Raw genomic sequence first — 23797 nt, forward strand, 5'->3', positions numbered from 1 at the left:
CCCAGAGAGTGAGATGGAGTAGAAAGAGCCTTCTTTTCATGTATTCACCAAAGCATTCTTCCACAACACAATGCTCCACTGGACACCCTCAAGCACTGGCCAGTTTATTTTGTAGGTACAGCCCCTGGGGCAACATTCAGACCTTATAAGTTAACTCCATGATTATGATGGCTTGGCCCTTCCAGAGATAAAGGACAGGCAGAGTGGAACTAGCCCACATCGCACAGCAAGCTAACTTGCATCAAATCCTGACTCCAGTGCTCTACAACTTACCCCTCTGAGCACGATTCTATCCTTTTGAACCTCAATTTTCCCCACCCTCATCTGCGAAATGGGGACAATATACTCTATCTCCAGTGGCTTTAATAGCCCCCAAAATGATCATCCCTGGGGCGACTTGTGGAATGCATGGATTGCAGAATCCTGCCTACCAATCAGTATGGAGTTGAGCCGAATCAGAATCCAAAGCGAAAGGACAAATCAGTAAGTCTCTTGTAGGTATAAGTCCGGGGTTCTCAACCTCAGCACTGTTGACATTTTGGGTGAGGTACGTTGTGTTGTGGGGGTTGTCTTGAGTATTAGAGGATGTAGCACATCCCCAGCTTCCCTCCACTCGGTGCCAGTAGGACACTCCCCAACACTAACCACACAAGCTGTGGGCAAACAAAAATATCTCCAGGAATGGACAAGTATCCTTTGGGAGGCAAAATCGCCCCCAGCTGAGAACCACTGCTGTGAATGATACAATGTGCCACAAACTTTGGCTAGTGTCTCCCAATTCCCATTGATAAGACAAGGAAATTAGCACCTCAGCATTTTCCTCTAGGAAAGTTTTTCTTCCCCTCTGTTTCCCCACTTCTAGAAACTATACCATATTTTGACATACTGCGCCCATCCTATAGATCAGGGAACTGAAGCTCAGAAAGCAACTTGTCAAAGTCCCAGAGCTGGGAATTACTCCTAGACAATCTCTGAATCCAGATCTAGCCAGAATAACCACTATGTACCTGTCCTTGCCACCTGAAATCCTCCTCCCAAATACCTCACCAGCTGCAGTGGGTAATGCATTGAAACAGAGGAACTCCTGCCGTCTTTACACAACAAAAGGCTGCCAGTGACAGTCTCCCTGACACTAGATGGAGACTAGGATATCAGGTGACACTCCTTCCTCCGCACTGAGTATAGGGGGTTTCTTAGGAATGTTCCTGGCTGTGTGAACTACACAGAAGGCAAGAAAGCTCCTTGGTCACTTCCTCCCTCCCCTCCCACTTTCACTCTCCCCTCTGCTTCCTCTAAATGAACAGACCTGCTGTACCATCCCCTCTCCTCTTGTAGTGGAAAGTCTTGGCATTCATGGTAGCCAATGTTTATTGAGCATCTGCTAAGTGCCAGGCACTGTTCTGAGAGCTTTATGTTTATTTGGTCCAGAAGAAAACCATAGGGGGTAGTTATCATTATTGTCCCCATTTTCCAGATAAGGAAACTGAGAGATGACGGAACTTGAATTGAATGTTAGGAACATACAGACTTTATGATCAATAAACCTGGGTTCAAATATTGAGTTCTCTACCAGCCACCTGTGTAACATTCAGCAAGTTACCTAACCTCCCTGACCCTCAGTCTCCTCATCAGTAGTATGGGACTAGCAGGGATTGTTGTAAGAATAAAAACTAACAGGTGCTTCTTATCCACTCAATAATTGTTTACTGAGTATCTACTGTGTGCCAAGCACTGGGGATGTATCTGCAAAGAAAAAAGCAAAGGAGCCTACTCTTGTAGCATGCATACCCTAGTAGGGACGAACTCATGTGTGCGAACTCAGCTAATCCTCAAGACATTAATGCACAGTCTCTGGAGCTGGACTTCTTGGATTCAAATCCTGTTTCCACCTAATTGCTGCGGACAAGTTATTTAACCTGTCTGAGCCTAAATCATGGGTAAAATGGAACCCGGAGGCCATATCTCAGGAGACTGTCCCTGGGGGAAAACAAACGTCTAACATTTAGGAAGTGCTTCTTTGGTCCCCAGCACACACAAGGCTCACAGAAACCCTAGGAGAGACGTCTTATTTTGAGCCCCTTTTTACGGAGGTGAACACTGGAGCCCAGAGAGGGTAAGTAACTTGCCCAGTGGCGCAGAGCGCAAAAACAGTGCGATGCCAAAGCCCGAGCTCTGAATCACTACCCGGCGCAGAGACAAATTCACCGGGCCCGGCACGATTCAGTGAGCACCCTATAATCGGGTGCGATTATTCTTTCCCTCCACGCAGCCCGAAGCGGGAGCCGCCAGCTAGATCCTCCCATTCCGAGATTCCAGGTAGGGGGTAGTTCTCCCCCCCCCCCCCCGCCATTTCTTGTACCCCATCCCGGCTCACTCCCTGCTCCCCGCCCCTCACCCCCGCCACTCCCCTGCCGCCCCGCGTTGGAGACTGACCTCCGCTGGGGCGCCCGGTTCTTCCTATTGATTCCCTCTCGGAGCCAGGGAGGAGGCTCCGCCAAAGCCTCTGAGTCCCGGTGGATACCCGGGAAGACAGTCCCTGAGCTGGCCCCGAGACCTGGCGAACCCGCCTCACCTCCAGTCGACTTTGGCGTCCCCTGCGCCTGGTGCTCGGGCCGCTGCCGGGTCCGCTCGCCCGCGTGGCACAGCGACAACCCTGGCCGGGGCAGCAGGTAGCTAGGCTGCGCGTCCGGACTTCCTGCCTAGAGGGGGGAAGATCGTTTTCTTGGAATCTAGCCAAGTTCCTGCAAGTGCCAGGTTAGTACACCTGTTGGCATCGGAGACCTCTATTCGCTGTCCTGGGTCTGCGTTCTTTTTTCCTTCCATCCGGCAAACCTTACCTAGCGCCCACCGGCTGCCGCGCGCTGGCACCTGGAGGATCCGGAGGTCGCACGGGCTAGGGTGCGCTCTCCAAAACATTGGCCACTAGCCACATGTGGTTATGCAGCCTTTGAAATTGTGGCACCAGTGAACTGAGATGTTTTTAAGACAGAGGATTAAAAAACAAAAACAAAAAACAAAACGCACAACACATTTTTCAAACTCATTACGAAGTTTTAAAATGGAGACACCTGGGTGGCCCAGTCAGTTAAGCAACTGCTTTCAGATCAGGTCATGATCTCAGAGTCCTGGATGGAGCCTTGCCTGCTCAGCGGGGAGCCTGCTTCTCCCTCTGCTGCTCCCCCTGCTTGTGCTCTCTCTCTCTCTCTCTAATGAATAAATAAAATATTTTTTAAAAAATAAGTTTTAAAACGATTGCATGTTAAAATGATAATATTTTGGATACAGATAGTTAAATAAAATATATTATTACAATTATTTTCTCCTGTTTCTCCTTTTCTAAAATACAGCTACTAGAGGGGCACCTGGGTGGCTTAGGCGGTTAAGCATCTGCCTTCAGCTCAGGTCATGATCACAGGGTCCTGGGATTGAGCCCCACATCAGATTCCCTGCTCAGCCAGGAATCTGCTTCTCCCTCTCCCTCTGACCCTACCCGCTGATTGTCCTCGCTTTCTCTCTCTCTCTCTCTCAAATGAATAAATAAAACATCTTTTTAAAAAAATAAAATACAGCTACTAGAAACTTTAAAATTATGTGTCTCCTATTATACTTCTATTGGATACTGCTGGTTTGGGGCAGGAACCCATATGATGTTCCCCATATACCTCTCCCAGTTCTCTTCTAGAATTTATTCAGTCCTTCCTTATTTCCTTCAGGAAACATTTGGAGAAGACTGGTGGGAACCAGGCCTGGTCCTAGTGTTGGTTTGCAAATTCAGGAGCTTCCCAGGTGTAATCTGAAATTGGCCCTGTACACAGAGGGCAAAGAAAGACCCAGGAAAGAGACCACTTCAGATTGATAGGTGGCAGGTATAATAAGCAAGGGAACTTGCATACAAGGCTTGTCTTGGGCAGTTGCAAGACAAGTAGATCCCTGCACCTGCCTTTCAGAATCTTAAAAGTTTATATAGAAGCCTTAATGGGGTTCCATCATGATATTTTCAACACCTTACTCTCTCAAGTTTGCGTTCTTGAAACCAGCTCCTACGGTGGAAACAGTGGGCAGAATGTACATACCAAGGACAGGGGAGAGGGTGAGGAGACTGTAATTGCCCAGGGCCAGCTCAAGAGCCAATTAATGTCCATGTCCTCTCCATGACATCCTCCAACAGCTAGACCTGGGGGAATAGCATGTGAAGCAAACAGATACTGCCAGTGACCTTGGAGCTGGGAGTCAGGTCAGGTGAGAGAGGTCTATTAAATAAAATGTACAATGAGTAGGAAAAAGCAACCTAAGGAATAGGGGGAAATATTTGCAAACTATATATCTGATAAAGAGATAATATCCAGAATATAAAAAGAATTTCTACAACCCAACAAGAACAAACAACAAAAATAACTACATTTTAAAATGGGCAAAGGACTTGAATAGACATTTCTCCAAAGAAGACGTACAGATGGCCAACAAGTACATGAAAAGATGCTCAACATCATTAGTCATACGAGAAATGCAAATCAAAACCACAATGAGATGTCACCTCAGACCCATTAAGATTGCTACTATCAAAACAACAGAAAATAGCAAGTATTGGCAAGGATGTAGAGAAATTGAAACCCTTGTTCACTGTTGGTGGGGATGAAAATTGGTGCAGCCATTATGGAAAACGGATCCTTAAATAATTAAAAATAGAACTACCAGCCGATCTAGCAAACCCACTTCTGAGAATACATCCAAAAGAATTCAAAGCCGGATCTCAAAGAGAGATTGTGCACCCATGTTCATTGCAGCATATTCACCATAGCCAAGAGGTAGAAGCAACCCAAGTATCCACCAACAGATGACCGGATAAAGAAAATGTGGTGTGTCATACAGTGGCATTCTACCCAACCTTAAAAAAGAAGGAAATTTTGATACATGCTACAACATGGATGAACTTCGAGGACATTATGCTAAGTGAAATCAGCAAGTCACAAAAGGGTAAACTGTATATAATTCCACTCATATGAAATACCTAATGTAGTCAAAATCATGGAAACAGAGAGTAGAAAGGGTGCGGGGAGGGAGAGAGGGAATTCATGTTTTTTTGGTATAGAGGTTCGGTTTTACAAGATGAACAAGTTCTAGAGATCTGTTGCACAACAGTGTGAATATACTTAACACACGGAACGGTTCACTTAAAAATGACGACGATGGTAAATTTAATGCTATGTGTTTTTTACCGCAATTTTAAAAACTGTTCAGTGATGTAAATGCAATTGTGAGTACTCCAACCAAAGGAGGTAGGACATGCTGTACGAATTTATAACTGGGGGGTTTACTGGGTGCAAAGGAAGGTTTCCATAAGGAAGTGATGCTTCAGCTAACTTTGGAATCAAACAGGTGAGGAGCGAGAGCGGCTTGTGCAGAGGCAGCAGCCCTCGCAAAGACCCCAGGACAACAGGTCATATGATGAGTCTGAATTTATTTTACATAGCACACCTGTCTCCAGCTTGCCTGCTTCATGAATAGAAACCATGATCATGATGACAATTATAGCCAACCTGTTCTGCAAATTACTTCACTTAATTAATTATGTAATTCACATAAATGTTAAGAGCAGGGATTCTGAACCAGTCTACTTTGGGTTAAATTCCAGCTCTGCTATATCCTTACTGGCTTCATAATCTCAGGCAAGTTCCCGAATCTCTGTGCCTCAGTTTTCTGTAAAATGAGGACAATAATGGGACCTACCACATGGGGTTGGTGTGAGGACTAATAAGGTAGCATACACTATGAGTTATATTACATATATTGTGCCTGCCACATAGTAGGGGCTATTGAGTACTTACGAAATAAAAATAAAACTGAATTACATGGAGGCAATTGTGCTAGCCACTTTACGTGCTCTGATATATTGCAAATTGGTCAAAAATTCCTCCCATCCCTGTAAGCTTACCCTTTGCAATGTGACCTGCAGAACCAGAATCCATTTTCCCACGTAAAAGTAAGGTGCATTCCCAAACCCAACAGGGCTAACCTTGATCCTCGAGTCTCCTTCCTCTACTCTGTCTTTCCCAACACCTCCCCTCTCAGGAAGCAACAGCTCCATTTTTGCAGATGGTTTCTCAGCTCAGAAACCTCAAAGAAAGCATCAGTGGCTTTCCTATTTTCACTCCACATCTGCTCTGTCATCTGATTGTTGAATCCCCAGTGCCCAGGACAGAGTGTGGCCCATAGTGAGCACTCGATACTTGGTGAATGAATACAGTCATGGGACTAAGAGTAAGAAAGGAGAAGGAAGTAGACCAACCCACAAATTCAATGAGGACCCTGCAGCCCCTGATTGCTTCTTTACCATCATCAGCATCTTCAACTTCATCAGCATGCCTCCTCCATGTGTGTACCTCACTTTACAGTTTGCAAAGCACTTTCAACCCCATGTCATATTTGAGACCTACACAACCCCAGGACAGGGTTATTAGAGGAGTGAAGAGTCATACTCTCCCCAGATGCCAGTTTTTCACGGAGAAACAGAAAAGAACTGGTGAGCCTTGCCCACAGCAAGTTTACTCAGCGGTGAAAGAGCTGTGATTCAACCATGACTTCTGACGCTGAGTCCAGGAGTCTTTACCTCAAGCAAAAAGGCTGTACGTGCAGTGGTTAGATGCATGAGCTGTGAAGTTTGGACAAACAAGACTTTGAAACTTGCCTCTACAACTTCCTAGCTGTGTGATGTTGGGAAAGTTGCTAGCCCTCTCTGTGACTCCCATTTTCTCAATCATCAAGCAGGGATACTGATAGTATCCCCTGCATAGGGTTGTTCTGAGGGTTGAATGAAATAATATTTGGTATGTCATGATTAGCCAGCTTTATTTTTTTTAAAGATTTATTTATTCATTTATTTATTCGGACACACAGAGAGAGAGCGCGCATGAAAGTAGGAGGAGGGGCAAGAAGGAGAAAGAGAATCTCAAGCAGCCCATGCAGGGATGGATCCCACTACCCTAAGAGCATGACCTGAGCCAAAATCAAGAGTCAGATGCTTAACTGACTGAGCCACCCAGGTGCCCCATTTTTAACCGGTTTAAAAAAAGTACTTTTTGAGGCACCTGTTGGTTGAGGCTCAGTTGGTTAAGCATTGGACACTTGATTTCAGCTCATGTCATGATCTCAGGGTCATGATCTCAGGGTCCTGAGACAGAGCCCTGTGTCAGGCTTTGCACTGGGCGTGGAGCCTGCTTAAGATTCTCTCTCTCCCTCTGCTCCCCATCCCCCCGCCAAAGCGTGCATGCATGCTCTCTCTCTCTAAAAAACAATAATCATACTTTTAAAAATATAAGCATGTTACTTTGTGTTCATTCAAACACTTTTTTGAGTGGCCCCCAACTCTGCCCAAATTTCTCCAGCTAACTTGATGGGGAGGGAATGGAAAGTATGATGCCATCTGTTTTAAAGATGGTGAAACCAAGGCTCTTGGTCACAAAACGGATTTGACTCCGTGCTTTTGGGAGGAGAACGCTTGTGAAAATTCCATAGCAACCAGAAGGCAAGGTCCCCAGAGGCAGAGCAGAGCTGTTGCCACCCCCTGGAGCACTCATTATATTCACTACACAATTTTATTCTGGCATCTCCTGAGAGGATGGTGTTTACACACTGCGGGGATATTTGTAACGAATACAAAGGTGGCTCCGCACCTCTGCTAGCCCGCACAGCCCAAAGGCTGCAATGCACTCACCCCTGCTCACTTGCGCCCTCTTGTGGGCAGTTCTGTACTCTGTCCAAAAGGTGTGGTGACAGTAAACGTCACTAAGCTAGACTGAGTACCTCAGGCAAGGAGCCCGCCTGGCACCTGACATCATGGATGACCTCATTTAATATCTCCATCAGGTGGCTTTACAACTAAGGAGCTGAAGGAGAGAGATTAATACAAAGAAAAGCAAACCTTGCCCAACGTCACCCCGCTAGTAAGCATCAGAGCCAACATTTGAATCCAGACATGTCTTGACTACAGAGCTCACAGACTTTCCCCAACATTGCATTACAGATTTGAAATGGAGGCAAACCTACATACCTATTTGAGGATCAAACTTTGTCACGACTCCATTATTCCATTCCACACGAAATCGCAAATTATTGGGGTGCTTGGGTGGCTCAGTTTGTTAAGCGTCTGCCTTTGGCTCAGGTCATGATGCCAGGGTCCTGGGATCGAGCCCCACATTGGGCTCCTGCTCAGTGGGGAGTCTGCTTCTTCCTCCCTCTGTCCCTTCCCCCACTCGAGCCCGCACACTCTCTCTCACACTATCAAATAAATAAAATATTTTTTTTTAAAAAGAAAGAAATTGCAAATTATGAGAACATGCCCCTACCCCCTAGAAAAGAATCTCTCAATGGTCAGTCCTTGGGGAGTGGGGTGGGTCTGGAGACTGTCATCTAAATGCATTGACATAACATGCATGTTTCCCAAGATAAACTGTTCAGCCAATTTCTAAACCACTCACCCGTATATACAGTAGAATTGCAATTATTTAACACTAGTATAAACCCATTATGTCAGAAGAACATTAACTTAATAGTGGTTACTCCTAGGGAGGGAAACAGGATAGAGTATGAAGAAGGGTGATACTTTTTTCTTCCTGTTTCTGCGTCATCGGGAACAAGCATATGTTATACATATTTCTGTGAAGCTGAACAAGCATTATTGTTTTCATAAATTTATAAACCATTTAAAATTGTTTTGGGAGGGCTGGGTGGCTCAGTCGGTTAAGCATCCAACCCTTAATTTTGGTTCAGGTCATGCTCTCAGGGTAGTGAGATGGAGCCCCGTGTTGGGCTTGGAGCTGGGCGTGGAGCCTGCTTGGGATACTCTCTCTCCCTCTCTCCCCCTCTCTAATAATATATATATATTTTGAATATATATATTGAACATACATATATATAAAGAAATATTGAAATTGTTTTAAAAAGCAATATTAAACTGAAAATCCCACAGGTGATTCTGAGGGACCTCCTAGGTTGAAGACTGAAAGATTATTGCCTTAAAAGTTGTGACAGCGATATGGAGTTGAAGAAAAGGAAAGACCTACCTGTGGGCCAATAATACCAAAAGCTAACATTTATAAGCACTTACTGTATGCAGAGCATTGGTCTGGAGTCCTTTCCGTGTTTTAATGCATTTCATTCCCACAACAACCCTGTGAGGTAGGTGTTGGTGGTGGCCAGACTGCAAGATGGCCGTCAGTGATCTTCATCCCGTGGTATTTGCACCCCGGTATATTCTCTTCCCACACTCAATAGTACAGATCCGTGTAACCAGTAGGATATTGTGGGAATGACAGGATACGACCTCCAAGGCTAAGTCATAAAAGATGTTGCCACTTCTGCCTCATGCTCTCTCTCTCTCTCTCTCTCTCTCATGAATCACCAGCTCTGGGAGAAGACAGTCGCCATGCTGGGAGGATACTCAAGCAACCCTGAAGAGAGGCCCACGGGGTCATGAAAGGCATTTAGTTTCATGCCTCTTTATTCTTCTTTAATCTCCTTTTCCTCTAATTTTAATTTGTCCCATCTTTTTTTTTTTTTTTTTTTTTTTTTTTTTTTAAGACATTGGCATTTTTGAAACATCCCAGACAGTTTCCTCTCAGGACCGTCCCACAGTTTGGATTTGCCTCTATTTCTCCTGAATAGATCCAGTTAACAGGTGAGGTTGTATCAGATGAGGTGGTTTATCCCATTGGTGTCATTAACCTGTGTCTCTTCTTTAATCAGGGGCTTGCCTTTCTCTAATGCGCAGATACTGTTTGCTTCTTGCTGATGATCACAGATCACTCTGGTATTTGACTTTTTTTTTTTTGAAATTGCAAAGATGTGATTGGCCCAAAACCTGACCCTGAGAAAGGACCCTAAAGAAGAATTACATATGTTAACAAAAGGAATATAATTTACAGATATAACCAAAAGCAGGAAGAATTAAGGGATCCCCAGAAAAAGCAAGATGAGACGTAGCTTTCCTGACGCAGCAGAAGTCATTTCGGACCCTCAGCTACTCTCTGTGATCTATGCCTTACTGGCATTACTTGGCCTGGCACACTTCTTGCAAAACTTCCTAGGAGGTGTTAGAACGAGGAAATGCAAAAACCTCAGTGGTTAAGGATTTTAAGGGAACAAAGGGAATGCAAAACCTAACAGTCGCTATGAGGCCAGGAAAGAAACCTAACCTTATTGGACAGAGTCAATCAATGGTAAAACTCCCAGTGCTGTTTCAGAAGTAAAGATTGACCGTTTAACGCACAATCTCCAGTTGTTTTTTGAAGAATTGAAACAGTGCCCCATGGGGTAAATGAGGTTAAAACTGTCACTAGCAGGACCCCCACTGAGCCCGCTTCTTCTCCACGAAACATTAATCTTATCTTGTAGAGGCAAACAGCAGGGAGAGTTTGACCAGCCTAGACCGGTTTGAGCTCCACCACCGACTCACACCTGTGCAGATGGACCATGGACCGTCCCACAATGACGTCTGCCTCATTATAATGTTAAAATCTCCACCCAAGGGGCGCCTGGGAGGCTCAGTCAGTTTAGCGTCTGCCCTCGGCTCAGGTCATGATTCCAGCATCCCGGGACTGAGCCCCAAGTCAGGGTCTCTGCTCAGCGGGGAGTCTGCTTCGCTCTCTTCCTCTGCCCCTCCCCCTCGCGTAAGCTCACACACGCTTTCTCTCTCCAATAAAAGAAAAAATCTAAAAAAAAAAACTCGATCGAAGGAGGAACACAGGTTTTACGAACACAGCATAGGATACATGTATAGGCATGTTTTCTAAGGACGCCTACGCCACCTTTTGCCTGCCCTTACATGCATGACAAGACTCCCCTCTCTGAATATTCATCCTAAACCTAAAAGAAACCCACTCACCCCCACCTGGGGAATTAGGGCTTTGCAAGTTATTCCCCAGGAAGTCCTTATTTACTACAAATAAAGTTTCCTCTGTTTGACAACTCCACTGGGTGTCCTCTCTACCTATTAACCCACCGAGGAACGAACCTGTCACCAGCTACATCCCAAGACCCGACTTTTAGGGTCCATCTGCTTGTACTCGCTAGTCTTTTGCTTGCATTTTTCCTTAAACTCTTCATTCCGGTTTACCTCTTACCTCAGGCCAAGGAAACCCGAAACCACCCCTCAGGGGAGGGCGAGTGCCCTGAGAAGACCTCGGGCTGGCCAGACCACCCAGACCCTTGGAGCTAAACTGCCTACGTGCCTGCACAGTTGGACCGTGAAGTGACCCGGGGAGAGACCCACCATCACCTTTACCTCATTAGGAGACTAAAATCTCCGCCCCAGGAGGAGCACAAGCCTCGTTTACGTAACAGACGAGTCTGCATAGGCATGTTTCCTAAAGGCGCATGCGCGGTCTTATGCCCACCTCCGCGTCCAATGACAAGGCTTCCCTATCTAAATAGTCGTCCTCATCCTAAACCCAAGGTACCCGTTCGCCCTCTCTTGGAGAGTCACAGCTTTGGAAGCCATTCCCTGTGATCTCTTCATTTACTGCAAATAAAGTTTTCTCTTTGCCTCGACTCACCTGGTGCAGTTTCTGTGACTCACCAAGGAGCGAACTCCCGTTGGTTTGGTTACAGAACAGGAACGTTAGCAAGTCAAAATGGCCCAAACCTGAGGCTTTAAAGTTCCCAAACTCCAGGAATTAAGAACACGATTCCATTTACAATTGCACTACAAAGAATAAAATACCTAAGAACAAACTTAACCAAGGAAGTAAAATTCCCAAACTCCCCATCTCAACAAGGCAAACAAACAGTACCGCCAACAACAGGACAGTCTGATGTCGTGGGTCTCCTGCCGTGCTGGACTATGAAGTATACAAAACAATAACATTTCTCCTATGCACTTTGGGAACAACCTCGGGGTCACCAGTTGTTTTTTTTTTTTTTTTAACATGGCCAACACCAGGCAAAATTACATAAAAAGAAAAAAAAATTACCATTTACTAACACAAATATTTAATGAAACTAGTGTATGTAACAAAACATTTATTTACCACTTACTTCCAACAGTTCTTAAGAGCTGCACTGGGAGGAGGGTTGGGGGAAGTAGCGGACGATGAAGGAGGGAGATACTAACTCTCAGGTGAACCCTGTACTTGCAACCCTGGATGTCTCCTTAAATGTTGCCCCCAGACCCCCTGCCTGCCTTACTCTAGTCCCAGCCTTGTGTTGGCGGTAGATACTGCTGTTAGAATCACTTGATAGGGGCGCCTGGGTGGCACAGCGGTTAAGCGTCTGCCTTCAGCTCAGGGCGTGATCCCGGCGTTGTGGGATCGAGCCCCACATCAGGCTCCTCCACTATGAGCCTGCTTCTTCCTCTCCCACTCCCCCTGCTTGTGTTCCCTCTCTCACTGGCTGTCTCTATCTCTGTCAAATAAATAAATAAAAAATCTTTAAAAAAAAAAAAAAGAATCACTTGATAGATGAGAAAACAGGAGCACAGAGAGGTTTAGCAACTTGCCTCAGATCACACAGCTAGTGAGTGGCAGAACTACCTGTTGAACCCAGGCTGTCTGGCTCCACAGCCCATGCTCTTAGCCACCTCTCTCTCTCTGCAAATAGGACATTCAACATGAAAAAAGATACTGTAGCAGAATAAAAGAGTCTTTCAGGAGAAAGAAGGCTTTGCAACTTGACACACAGAGGCACAGACGGACCTAGGGGTTTATAATAAAAATTTAATGTAGCAATTGTCCTGTGCTCCACAACTTGGTGGTGTGTGCAAAACAAGCTGAGAGGGCGGTTTTTTTCTCCCCTGTCACTGAAGGGGCCCCTGTCAGCTCTAACAGCTGGTTTTTAGGCTTGTGAGCAGCCCCAGGGGGAATACTCTCCACCTTTGTTAGAATTCAGTTTCTGGCAGGAGGGGATTAAAACTGAATCATCCCAGGGTGAGGGGGGATGGTCTGTGCTTTGTGGGAAGGCGAGGGAGTGGTTTAAGGCTGCAGTCCAAGTGGGGACTGGGAGGCAGGAAGGAAGTGTGTTCCAGATGGGCCCTTGGTCCCTGGGGAGGGACCTTCCCTTGGCCCTGGGAAGGGGCAGGCCAGTGTGGATGTGCGTGGAAGCAGGACGGCAAACACTTAGGTCTTTAAAATAGCAGCTGAGCTCTCTCCAGGAGGGACGGAACCTTTGCTAAGATTCCTTTGCTGGAAAACTAGAAGAGGGCTCAGGCCCTCTTAACCTCAGAAGTGTTGGACCTTTTCTGAATCACCTTGTAATTTGCCTTAAAATTACTTTTCATGAGTACAAACAAGGAAGTATTTAAAAATCATGGAGCAATTTATACCAGAAAGGAAAAGAGATTCCCCCTCCCTCACTCTGTTATTTTTCACATTTCCAGAGAAAATTTCATCAGGAGCTGACTAGAGTCTGGACCCTCCTTTATAAACCTCAAATGAACTTCAAGAACCCAACTTATGCAAGCAGCTGGAGTCCCTGAGTTCCTCCTGTGAGCTGGACCGTCCAGACATGTGGAATCTATCAGAGACCACGCACACACCAGGATCTCCACCTTGTGGGATTGTCCTTTTAGTGAGGGAGACACACAATAATTGGAAAACAGTCGGTTGTATATTTTCTTAGAAGGTAATGACTGCCGTGAAAAAAAGTCATACGAAGCTGGGATAGACTGTTGTAGACAGCCTGTAGAATGACTGTAGTGGGGGGTGGGAGGATGAAGAGAACAAGCAGTGGGATGCACAAGGAGGCCTGTTTGTACCAGGACAACAGCCTACGTGAAGAACATGGTTGATGAGGCCAGAATTTACTTTTTTTTTGAGAAAGAGAGAGAGAGCGCGCGTGGTGGGGGCAGGGGGCAGGCAGAGAGAGAGGTAGAGGGAATCTTTTTTTTTTTTAATTTTAAGATTTTATGTATTTATTTATTTATTTGACACAGAGAGAGAGAGAGAGTGAGAGAGGGAACACAAGCTGGGGTGTGGAAGAGGGAGAAGCAGGCTTCCCTCCGAGCAGAGAGCCCCACATGGGGCGGATCCCAGGACCCTGGGATCATGACCTGAGCCAAAGGCAGACACTTAACGACTGAGCCACCCAGGCACCCCAAGAATCTTTTTTTTTTTTATTTAAAGATTTCATTTATCTATTTGAGAGAGAGAGAGATAGAAACGTGTGCATGTACAAGTAGGGGGAGAAGCAGAGGGAGAGGGAGAAGCAGACTCCCCGCTCAGCAGGGACACCTTCCACCCCCTGCTGAAGGGCTCTATCCCAGGACTCTGGGATCATGACCTGAGCCTAAGGCAGACCCTTAATTGACTGAGCCACCCAGGCGCCCAGAGGGAGAGAGAATCTTAAGAAGGCTCCATGCTCAGGGAGGATCCCGATGTGGGGCTCAATCTCATGACCCTGATATCATGACCTGAGCCAAAATCAAGAGTAGGATGCTTAACCGACCGAGCCACCCAGGCGCCCCGTGATTGACGCAGTTTTTTTGGAATATGGGTGAGGTCCAGAGCCAACAGCCACAGATGAATTCTCGAGCTGTCTTTGGTGCAAAAAGGTGATTTTATTAAAGCACAGGGACAGGACCCAGGGGCAGAAAGAGCTGCTATCCCGGGTTTGTGAGGAGCTACTGATTATATACTTTGGGGCTGGGAAAGTAAAATTAAGAGAAGTTCCAAAAGGATTTTCATATGCTAAAGAAGACTCACAAGATACTAGAGGCCCTGTTATTATCAATCTAAGGTTCTTTTCCCCTCTAACAAGGTGTGAACATTAAGACTGTTGGGAGCGTGGGGATCCTGGATGGCTCAGTTGGTTACACATCTGTTCAGCTCCGGTCATGATCTCTGGGTACTGGGATTGAGCCCCATGGTGGGTTCCCTGCTCAGCAGGGAGTGTGCTTCTCTCTCTCTCCCTCTGCCTTTCCCCACGGCTCGTTCTATCTCTGTTTCTCAAATAAATAACTAAAATCTTTATTTAAAAAAGACAGTGGGAGCTTCCTGGAGGAACATTATACTCTGCCTGCCTCAAGTATTTGTCAATGGGCTGCAGGTTATAAGGACATTTAATTTTATCTGCATTTCCTTTGCCTTTGTTTCCCACGTCAGTGATGACCCAAGTACCCTGAGCGGCTTTGATTCTCTGAAATAGTGAATAACTCTTGACCGAAATAGAGGCTAGATGATACATACTCTCCTCAATGTCCTCAGTAGCGGTGGTCCTGGAAAATTCAATACAGGTTCGAATCATAGGAAAATACTGGGTGTTTGTCAGATAGAGTCTGGTTCTTGGCTCAGATCATCAGAACGGGTTTTAGTCTGCTTGCACATCTGCTTGAATCTTGAGCAGTTTGTGTTCTAGGAAACAGGATGTTTATTGCGTGGGATGGGACCCATCAGCTCATTGCTAGGGAGCAACCTGGCTTTCACCTTTGAATTAAGTCAGTAGCAACCCCTGTCCCTGGTAACTGCTAAACTGCCTCCCCACATTTCCAATGTGCCCTTTGAGGGGGTGGGTATCACCCCAGGTTAAGAACCACTGCTCTAATCCATTTATTTTGCAAATGTGAAATCTGAGGACTCCATGGTGAAATGGTTTGTCTGTGACCACACAGTCAAACCAGTTGACCTACATTATTACCACCAGTTGTAGCAATGATAAAAATTATATGTTCAGCATCTTTGTGTTTTTCTATTAAGAGTTTGACCCAAAAGAAAACATAGGGATAAAGAACAGATGTCCTATAATATATTATTTAAAAATAATAATTTTCATTTCTCGATTATGAATGCAATTTTGTAGAGAAGCTGGCAAATACAGAAAAGCAATAAGAAAAAAAAAAAAGACTTCTACAGTCATCACCTAGAAATAACTACTGCCAACCTCTTGGTGTGACTGTTCCCATTTCTTTCTTAGGCTCAGCAGCATCTTGTCCCCTGTCCTTCCAGTAAATTCCCATTATCCCTTAAGAAAATACCACTGGGTTATCTCACTGCTGTCAAATATAAGCAAATCAGCCTATACAGCGTTAAAAAATGAGTTAAAAAACCCAACCAAATGAATAAAAAGGCAAACAGACCAACAGCAATGTCAAATTATCCATGAAAATTCAAAGTAGCAAAGACATTGGCTAACTCTTTTTCCATAGATGAACTAAACTGATACGCTTTATTTGCATGCATCTATTAGTAAGTAAAATTCTCTCTTCTTTGTCCGAGTTTGCAGCCCCATAGTTATATGAGTCTTACACAGCCAAGCTACTATATAAACATTTACTTGGAGATTTACAATTTACAAAGCATTTCTGCTTTAGGCAACTTGTGGAATGACAACGGGTGGGGGGCAGGAGGATGTTTCCAAGGCAGTAGTAATGAGGGAGCGGAAGGCAAGCTGAGGACAAAGCACGAGCTGACACCCCGAAACCCAGGTGGGCTATGTGTGACATTCCTAAGGCACTCCCGCTGCCCTAAAACTAAGAGAAGGAAAAAACAAATGGTGAGTTGGTAACAGTCAGAGGATCACAGTCCAGTGAGACGTGAGTCTCCATCAGTTTACCAATGTCTTAATGATTTTTTAAAAAGATTTTTATTTATTTATTTATTTATTTGAGAATGAGAGAGCACGACCCGGAGGGGAGAGTGGAGAGGGGAGAGGAGGGAGGGGTGGAGGGAGAAGCAGACTCCCCACCGAGCAGAGAGCCCTATGTGGGGCTTCATCCCTAGACCCTGAGATCATAACCCTGGACCCCGAGATCATAACCCAAACCAAAGGCAGCCGTTTAACCAACTGAGCCACCCAGGAGCCCTGTCTTAGTGATTTACAAGGAGAAAGCATTCTCATGAACAGCCTAACTTCCAGAGACCCATAACTCAATTTCCTGGAGCCCTATCTTCCCCCTCCCTTCCACGAGTGATGTGGGAAACAGAAGCCGAAGGGAAAGTAAACAAAATTACTTTAGGACCTGCAGCCCATTGACAAGGATCTGAACTAGGCAAAGTATAACATTCCTCCAGGACATAACAACTGTCCTAATGTTAGTGCCTTATTAGAAGGAAAAACAACCTGAACTTGGCAAAAGCCTGGACTCCAGTATCCTTGAATCTTCTTTAGCATATCAAAGTCCTTTAGAAAACCTCCCTTTTCACTTACCTCCCCCAACTCCCAAGTATCTAATTAGTCATTCCTCACAACCCCAGTGCAGCAGCTCTTTCTACCCGTGGGTCCTGGCCTCATGCTTTAAGAAAACCACCTTTTTTGCACCAAACAAGTCTCAAGGTGCCTAGGTGGCGCAGTCGTTAAGTGTCTGCCTTCAGCTCAGGGCGTGATCCCAGCATTCTGGGATCGAGCCCCACATCAGGCTCCTCCGCTGGGAGCCTGCTTCTTCCTCCCCCACTCCCCCTGCTTGTGTTCCCTCTCTTGCTGGCTGTCTCTGTCAAATAAATAAATAAAATCCTTAAAAAAAAAAAAAAGAATTTCTTGACCGTTGGCTGTGGACCTCACCCACATTCCAAAACTACATAGGATGCACGGGTGTTGTAGGATTTCTCTGCCTTTAGTGCCCATGGTTCTTGGTCACCCCACTTCAAATAATGAAGAAGTAGACCAGACGAAGAGTGGTGGGCAGCAAAGCAAAGTTTATTAATTGTATAAAGCTCCCAGAAAGGGAGGGGCCCCCCAAAGGATTGCCCCTGGAGTTTCTAGGTTTAGGGGTTTTTATGAGCTCTTTCATGGAACTATCTTAAGCAATCAGGGTGTGCTGAGTCGTGCCAATCAGGGCTTTGGTCACGTGTCTGTCTACCTATTAGGTTAACGTCAATATGCTGATGATCTTTTTTGGCTGACATGTGGGGGCTTATGTTTTAACTGTCCCTTGCCCGTGATATTAATAAATGCTTTGTGGTTAATTGTCTTATTTTAGGATGTTTTGCAGAAGTCATTTCTGCAAAGGCTGCAAAGCAGAATGCTGGAGCCCTCCTGTCTAAGCTGCAAAGCAGGATATTAAAGCTGTTTTATTTTAGCTGTCCTGACTCCATATTTTCTTGTTGAGGGACCTTGGCCCTGACTATGTAACTGTTCAACTAATTCCTAACACAGAGAACCCTGTTTATACCCAAACAACCTACATGAAGAACACGGTTGATAGGGCCAGGAATTTACTCTTAATTTAAGTCAAGTATATCAGTTTAAGTGTAAGTATATCAGACTTTCCCCCCTCCCCCAGGATTTGGGAATTATGACTCACAGACCTCTACTCAGTCCTTGAAGAGTTTATGAAAACTTGGAGCTGCGACATGACCATCTTTTGCCATGGGAAGGGAGAAGCAGACAAAATCAGGGGCAAGTGTAAGATGCAGGTTCCAAGGATAAAGAAACAGCAAACACGAAGCCCACAGGCAAGAACATGTTAGGTGTGTTCAAGGGGCAGAAAGGAGTCACAGTGGCGATGGTAGGAGATGGGGTTGGGGGGATCCTGCAAAGCCTGGTTCACACACCATAAGGAGGGTGAGTGTGTATTCCAAGTGGCAAGGGGAAACCATTGGAGGAAGGGTTGTTTAAGCAGGAAAATGACAAGGTCTACTTCCTTTTTTGGGAAGTTGGCCTTGAATGCTGTGTGGACAAGGTTTGGACAAGGCAGGGAGATAGTCAGGAAGCCTTTGGGGAGGCAGTGGTGCTTGGGGTAGGTGATCTGCTGGGGGATGGTGAGAAGGAGGAAACAGGAGTGATTCCATTTTGCCTCTCTCTTGGGGAAAAGAATGGCTCTTTTCTCCATAAAATGAGATTTAGAGGTTCCCGTTGTCCTCTTAGGAATGATGAAGGTCAAGTGAAGTAATGTATGATAAAGGGTTGGTACAAAGTAATTTTTCAATAAGCAGTAGCTGTTGTTGTTGTTGTTATTATTATTATTATTATTCCCCTAATAATAAAAAAGAGCCCTCACGGAGCCTCACTACACTCTGGTATGGAAAATGGACAAAACAAGTAGTAAAAATAAAGTGCTAAAACTGAGACAGGAGCTAGGGGGCGCTGTGGCAAGACGTGTGCCTTCCCTTGAAATAAAGCGATTAAGGGAATCAAGGATTTCATTCTTGTTGTTTTCTACCTTTCTCGGCATCCTTCTGTTTGAATTCTTCTCCGGCTGGCAGCCTTCTTCCTCTTTTACTTCTTTCCAACAGGAGATTTTTATGATCTTTTCCCAAAGAACTGCCCTATTTCTTCCTTTGTCTTTTTTAAGATTTCATTTATTTTTTGAGAGAGAGTGAGCAAGAGAGAGCACAAGCAGGGGGCGGGGGAAGTGGAGGGAGAGGGAGCAGCCGACTCGGGAGCCCCTGGGATCATGACCTGAACCCAAGGCAGATGCTTAACGGACTGAGCCATTTCTTTTCCTGTAAAATTAATCTTCTGGGAGGAAGGAGTCTCCTTCAGGAGCCTGGGTTCATTCCCTTGCCTTCGAGAGAATCTAAGATCCCACCTAGCCCAGGATGCAAACCCAAACTAGGGCCAGGTGAGACCAGCAGGAAGGAGATTCACACCTGGAATTCTGAGCATCTTCTCTAAGGTCACCCCACCCCCTTTACACCCCTGGGTTTCAGCCGTCCCCTTCCGGATCTGTAGGCTGGGACTGGGGACTGGGCAGTGGCCTCTGATGAGCAAGGGGCTGAGGGGCTGAGGGAGGCACTGCCTCATGATAGAAATAGCTATCATTTGCCAATACTCCACAAACTTTAAAGGTAATTTTTAAAAATACGAACACGTACATATAGGTAATGTCTATGCAGTAAAAAAAAAAAAAAAAAAAAAAAAGGATAATCACTAAATAACTCCCCCACTCTTGTTTATAGATATTCTACGCATTTACGGACATATACCTTTTTTTTAGTACCCAAATGGTAGCATACTTAATACACTTCTGCATCTTGCTTTTGTCACTTAATTATTTACTTCTCGATGCAGAATTTCCTATGTACCTATATATAGAGCTATATAATAGCTGGATGTAGGTGTCAAAATTTATTTAACCAGCCTCCTACATACAGAGATTTAGACTGCTTCCAGTCTTTTGCTATTATAAACGGCATTGCAAAGAATATCCTTGTACAAATGTCATTGCTTGTGGCGCAGATTTTAAATTTTTATGTAGTTGGATTTATCATGTTTTTTTTTTTAAGATTTTATTTATTTATTTGACAGAGAGAGACAGCCAGCGAGAGAGGGAACACAAGCAGGGGGAGTGGGAGAGGAAGAAGCAGACTCCTAGCAGAGGAGACTGATGTGGGGCTCGATCCCAGAACGCTGGGATCACGCTCTGAGCCGAAGGCAGACGCTTAACGACTGAGCCACCCAGGCACCCCGGATGTATCATGTTTCTTTGGCTTCTGGGTTTGGGTCAAACTCAGTAAGACCTTCCCCTCAGTGATACATTTTTTAAAAAATATTTTATTTATTTATTTGTCAGAGAGAGAGAGAGCACGCACAAGCAGGGGGAGTGGCAGGCAGAGAGAGAAGCAGGCTCCCCTCTGAGCAAGGAGCCCAGTGCAGGGCTCTGTCCTAGGCCCCTGGGATCATGACCTGAGCTGAAGGCAGGTGCTTAACCAGCTGAGCCACCCAGGCATCCTCAGTGATACTTTTTAAAAAAAACTTCCGTTTTCTTTTTTTAGTACTTCCACGGTTTTACTTTTTCATTTGTATCTTTCTCAAATAAATAAAATCTTTTTAAAAAATCATTTATATCTTTCTTTGGATTTTCTTTTGTGTAAGTATGATCTTGGCATCCAGGTTAGGATTCCCCCCACTCCCCCAAATGCTCTACCAGGCATTTCAGGTGAGTATTCACACTACAGCCCAGGACCTAGTAATATATCCTCATTTTACAGGTGGAAAAAAAGGGGCCCAGGGAGGTAGAGGCATCTGGCCCAGCTCACTCAGGGAATAATAGGAAACTAGGTTCCAAAGGAAAACCCAGTGACCCCACCCTCAACTACAATAAAAATAGGCTTTACTTTGAGCCAAGCAATTACTTAAGAAAAATAAATAAATTTTCTATTTTGGAACAGTTTTAGATTTACAGAAAATACTCCAGGGAGTATAGAGAGTTTCCATACAGAGAATGGTACAGAGAGAATAGTACATAGTTTCCATTCACTCCAGACTCAGTTTCTCTGATTACTACTATCTTACCTCACTACGATCCATTTCTCACAATAGATGAACCAATATTGACACATTCTTATTCTCTAAAGTTCATCCTTCATTCAGATTTGCTCAGGTACTCCTTCTTTTGGTTCCATATCCCTACCCTTCCTCATCCCGGCTACACTTACAGGGGCCACGTCTCCTTAGGTTCCTCTTAGCTGTTCACAGTTTCTCAGACTCTCCCTGTTTTTTGATAAGCTTGACAACTTGGGAGAGTAGTAACCAAGTCTCCTGTTAGAATGTCTCACGTGTGGGGTTTGTCCGATGTTTTCTTATGATTGGACTCGGGTGACAGGTTTTGGGGACAGAGACCCCCACAGGTCGTGTGATTCTCATCACATCATTCCAGGAGCACTGTGGGTGCTGACCTTTTGAATGTCTGCCAGAGCAAGTGTTTGCCGAATATTATCCAAGTAAAGTTACTTGCCCTCCTACCCATACTGCCCTGTTTAGGAGGAAATCACAGTGTGCAGCCCCCATTTGGAGTGGAGAGTTAGGCTGCACCTCCTTTAAGTATCTACATAAATTATCCGGAATCCCCCCCTTTTTTTTTTTAAGATTCTATTTATTTACTTGACAGAGAAAGACACAGCGAGAGAGGGCACACAAGCAGCGCCCCAAATCATCCGGAATCCTGCACAGATTTATCTACACTTCCTCTTTTATGTATTTAATTTGGCAATTACTTACATACAAATGCACATAGAATTACGTTTACTTCATCATTTTACATTTATTTATACTCGGCAATTACTTTTCATTTGGTTTGACACTGGCCATGGATAGACGTCTAGCGATGAAACATGGATATGGTGTGTAATTTATAACACAAACTCATTACATGGTGAGACCCTCCCCTGCACCTCACTGAGCCTCCCAGCTCCCCAACCTCATTTACAAACATGTGCAAATACTCTTGTTTTCCCCCCTTCTTGGATCCAGATGGTAACTTACTAGATACACTTGTCCCGGTCATTTTTATTAATAACCCTTTTTAAATGTAGTAAGGCATCCGGGAGGTCGCCCCTTATCTCGGCCGCTGGGTGGAGCCTTCCGGGGCTTGGGGCTCCGCAGCCGCGTCTCGGATCCCTACTCCCACCGCCCGCCGCCGGCACTTCCACCCCGCGCCTGGGCCCCCGGGGTTCGGCGGCGGCGCGCGCGAGGGGAAAGGGCCGCCTGGGCGGCGCGCCCCGCCCCGGCCTCTGTGACGTGCGCGCCGGAACCTGGAATTTCGGCTCCGGGAGCTGGCGGCGGCGGCGGCGGCGGCAGCAGCTGGAGCGGGTCTCCGGCGGCCTGTCGGGGGCGCGGGGCGCAGCCATGAGCGAGTCCAGTGGCAGTGCGCTCCCGCCAGGCAGGCGCAGCAGGCAGCCCTTCATCCACCCAGGTAGGGCGGTGGGGACCGCGCTCCCGGCGGCCGGCGGGCGAGCTGCCGGGAGCTTGGCGCGGGCCCAGCCCCTCGCCACCTGCCGGCGCCGGGCGCTTCTGGCTTTGGGGGAAAGTGGGTCTCTCTTACTCCTGGTCCCCCTCCTGCAACCCATCCTCGCCCAATTCCGAGGGCGCATGCCCTCTCCCAAAAGAAGCATCAGAGTGGGAGTCCCGACCGTGTGGTGCCATTCCCGTTACTGCTCTAGGGATCCCTTCACTGTTAACTGAAAAGAGTGTGAGAGCCCCGCCAGTCCTACTATTCTAACACAAGGTTGCCTGCCTCCCAAACATTTCAGGCTTTACTATTAGACAGACTTGGAAGCGAATTCTGCCTTGGCTGTTTATTGCTGTGTGATCTTTGGTAAGTGGCTTGCCTTCTCTGAGCCTTGGATTCTTTAGCAGTAAAATGGGACGAGGATGTTGGTGGGATCAGTTGAGAGAAAAATATGTGAAGTGCCTAGTACAGCTCCTGGTACATAGAAAGGCACCAAAAATGGTAGCCAGCCAAATGTTATAATCTTTGTCCTTTTTTACTGAGTAAAACTTAGAGTGACGTGTAAACTCTGTGAATTTTTACATAAACATGTACGACTGCCACCCGTTCGAGATAAAAAGTTGCCAGGGCCTAGAGGGGGCTTTCTTATAGCATTCCCATCTTACATTTGCCCATAACAAAACACAAGACCTGGCTATGAGTTTTATAAGCAGTGTTTCCTCTATTTCAATTTGACAATAGAAGTTTTGTTACAAGGATTTAGTAAACCATGAGTGTAGATTTGGGCATTGGGCCCCTCTGATTGGATTGTTCTCTACATCTAGAAGAAGAAAAAGAGGAAAGACGTCTAGAGAGATCCAAACACTGGAAACTTGCTCAGGAATCAGAAAACAGAAGTCAAGTTCCTTTCGACGCTAATTATTTTCTAGCTCGTTATTAATAGTGCTGGCGTCAGCTTAACTTCAGCCTTTCAATGATAGCCATTCAAGTTATTTTTCTAGTTGGTTTCCATTTATCTTCCTCTTATTTTAGCACAGTCCATCACAATTAAGATGTTGGCCCTGGTTTCCCTACAGAGGGTGTGAGATTCATCTATCTTGGATCTTTGCTGGGTGTTAAAGGAGACTCTCTAAGCATCTTTTTTAGAAGTACCATAACTGGCCTCTCTGACTAAAAGGTCTTCCCTGTCCCTCAGACAAATGATGC

The 23797-nt window shown here is 45.6% G+C and overlaps 2 protein-coding genes across 4 annotated transcripts in view; one reads left to right on the forward strand and one right to left on the reverse strand.

Annotated features, from left to right (window-relative positions):
* Window positions 1-11372, reverse strand: part of TMC5 (transmembrane channel like 5) — a 75560-nt gene extending 64188 nt beyond the window's left edge. The window contains exons 1-2 of the mRNA XM_045770914.2: window positions 11279-11372; window positions 9104-9875 (exon numbers count right to left, since the gene is read on the reverse strand). The gene's annotated coding sequence lies outside the window, so the exon portion shown is untranslated. The remainder of the gene's footprint in view (window positions 1-9103; window positions 9876-11278) is intronic.
* Window positions 11373-22283: 10911 nt separating this feature from the next.
* TMC7 (transmembrane channel like 7) overlaps window positions 22284-23797 on the forward strand; it is a 56137-nt gene continuing 54623 nt past the window's right edge. For 2 of the 3 annotated variants that reach the window (XM_045770908.2, XM_045770910.2), the window contains exon 1: window positions 22284-22555. In XM_045770908.2, the coding sequence (XP_045626864.1) occupies window positions 22489-22555 (67 nt within the window). In that variant the 5' untranslated portion in view covers window positions 22284-22488. The remainder of the gene's footprint in view (window positions 22556-23797) is intronic. The other variant, XM_087870145.1, reaches the window with a different exon arrangement.

The sequence above is a fragment of the Ursus americanus genome, chromosome 2 (assembly GCF_024610735.1).
Source record: "Ursus americanus isolate L20-20 chromosome 2, mUrsAme1.1.p, whole genome shotgun sequence".
Taxonomy (NCBI): Eukaryota; Metazoa; Chordata; class Mammalia; order Carnivora; family Ursidae; genus Ursus; species Ursus americanus.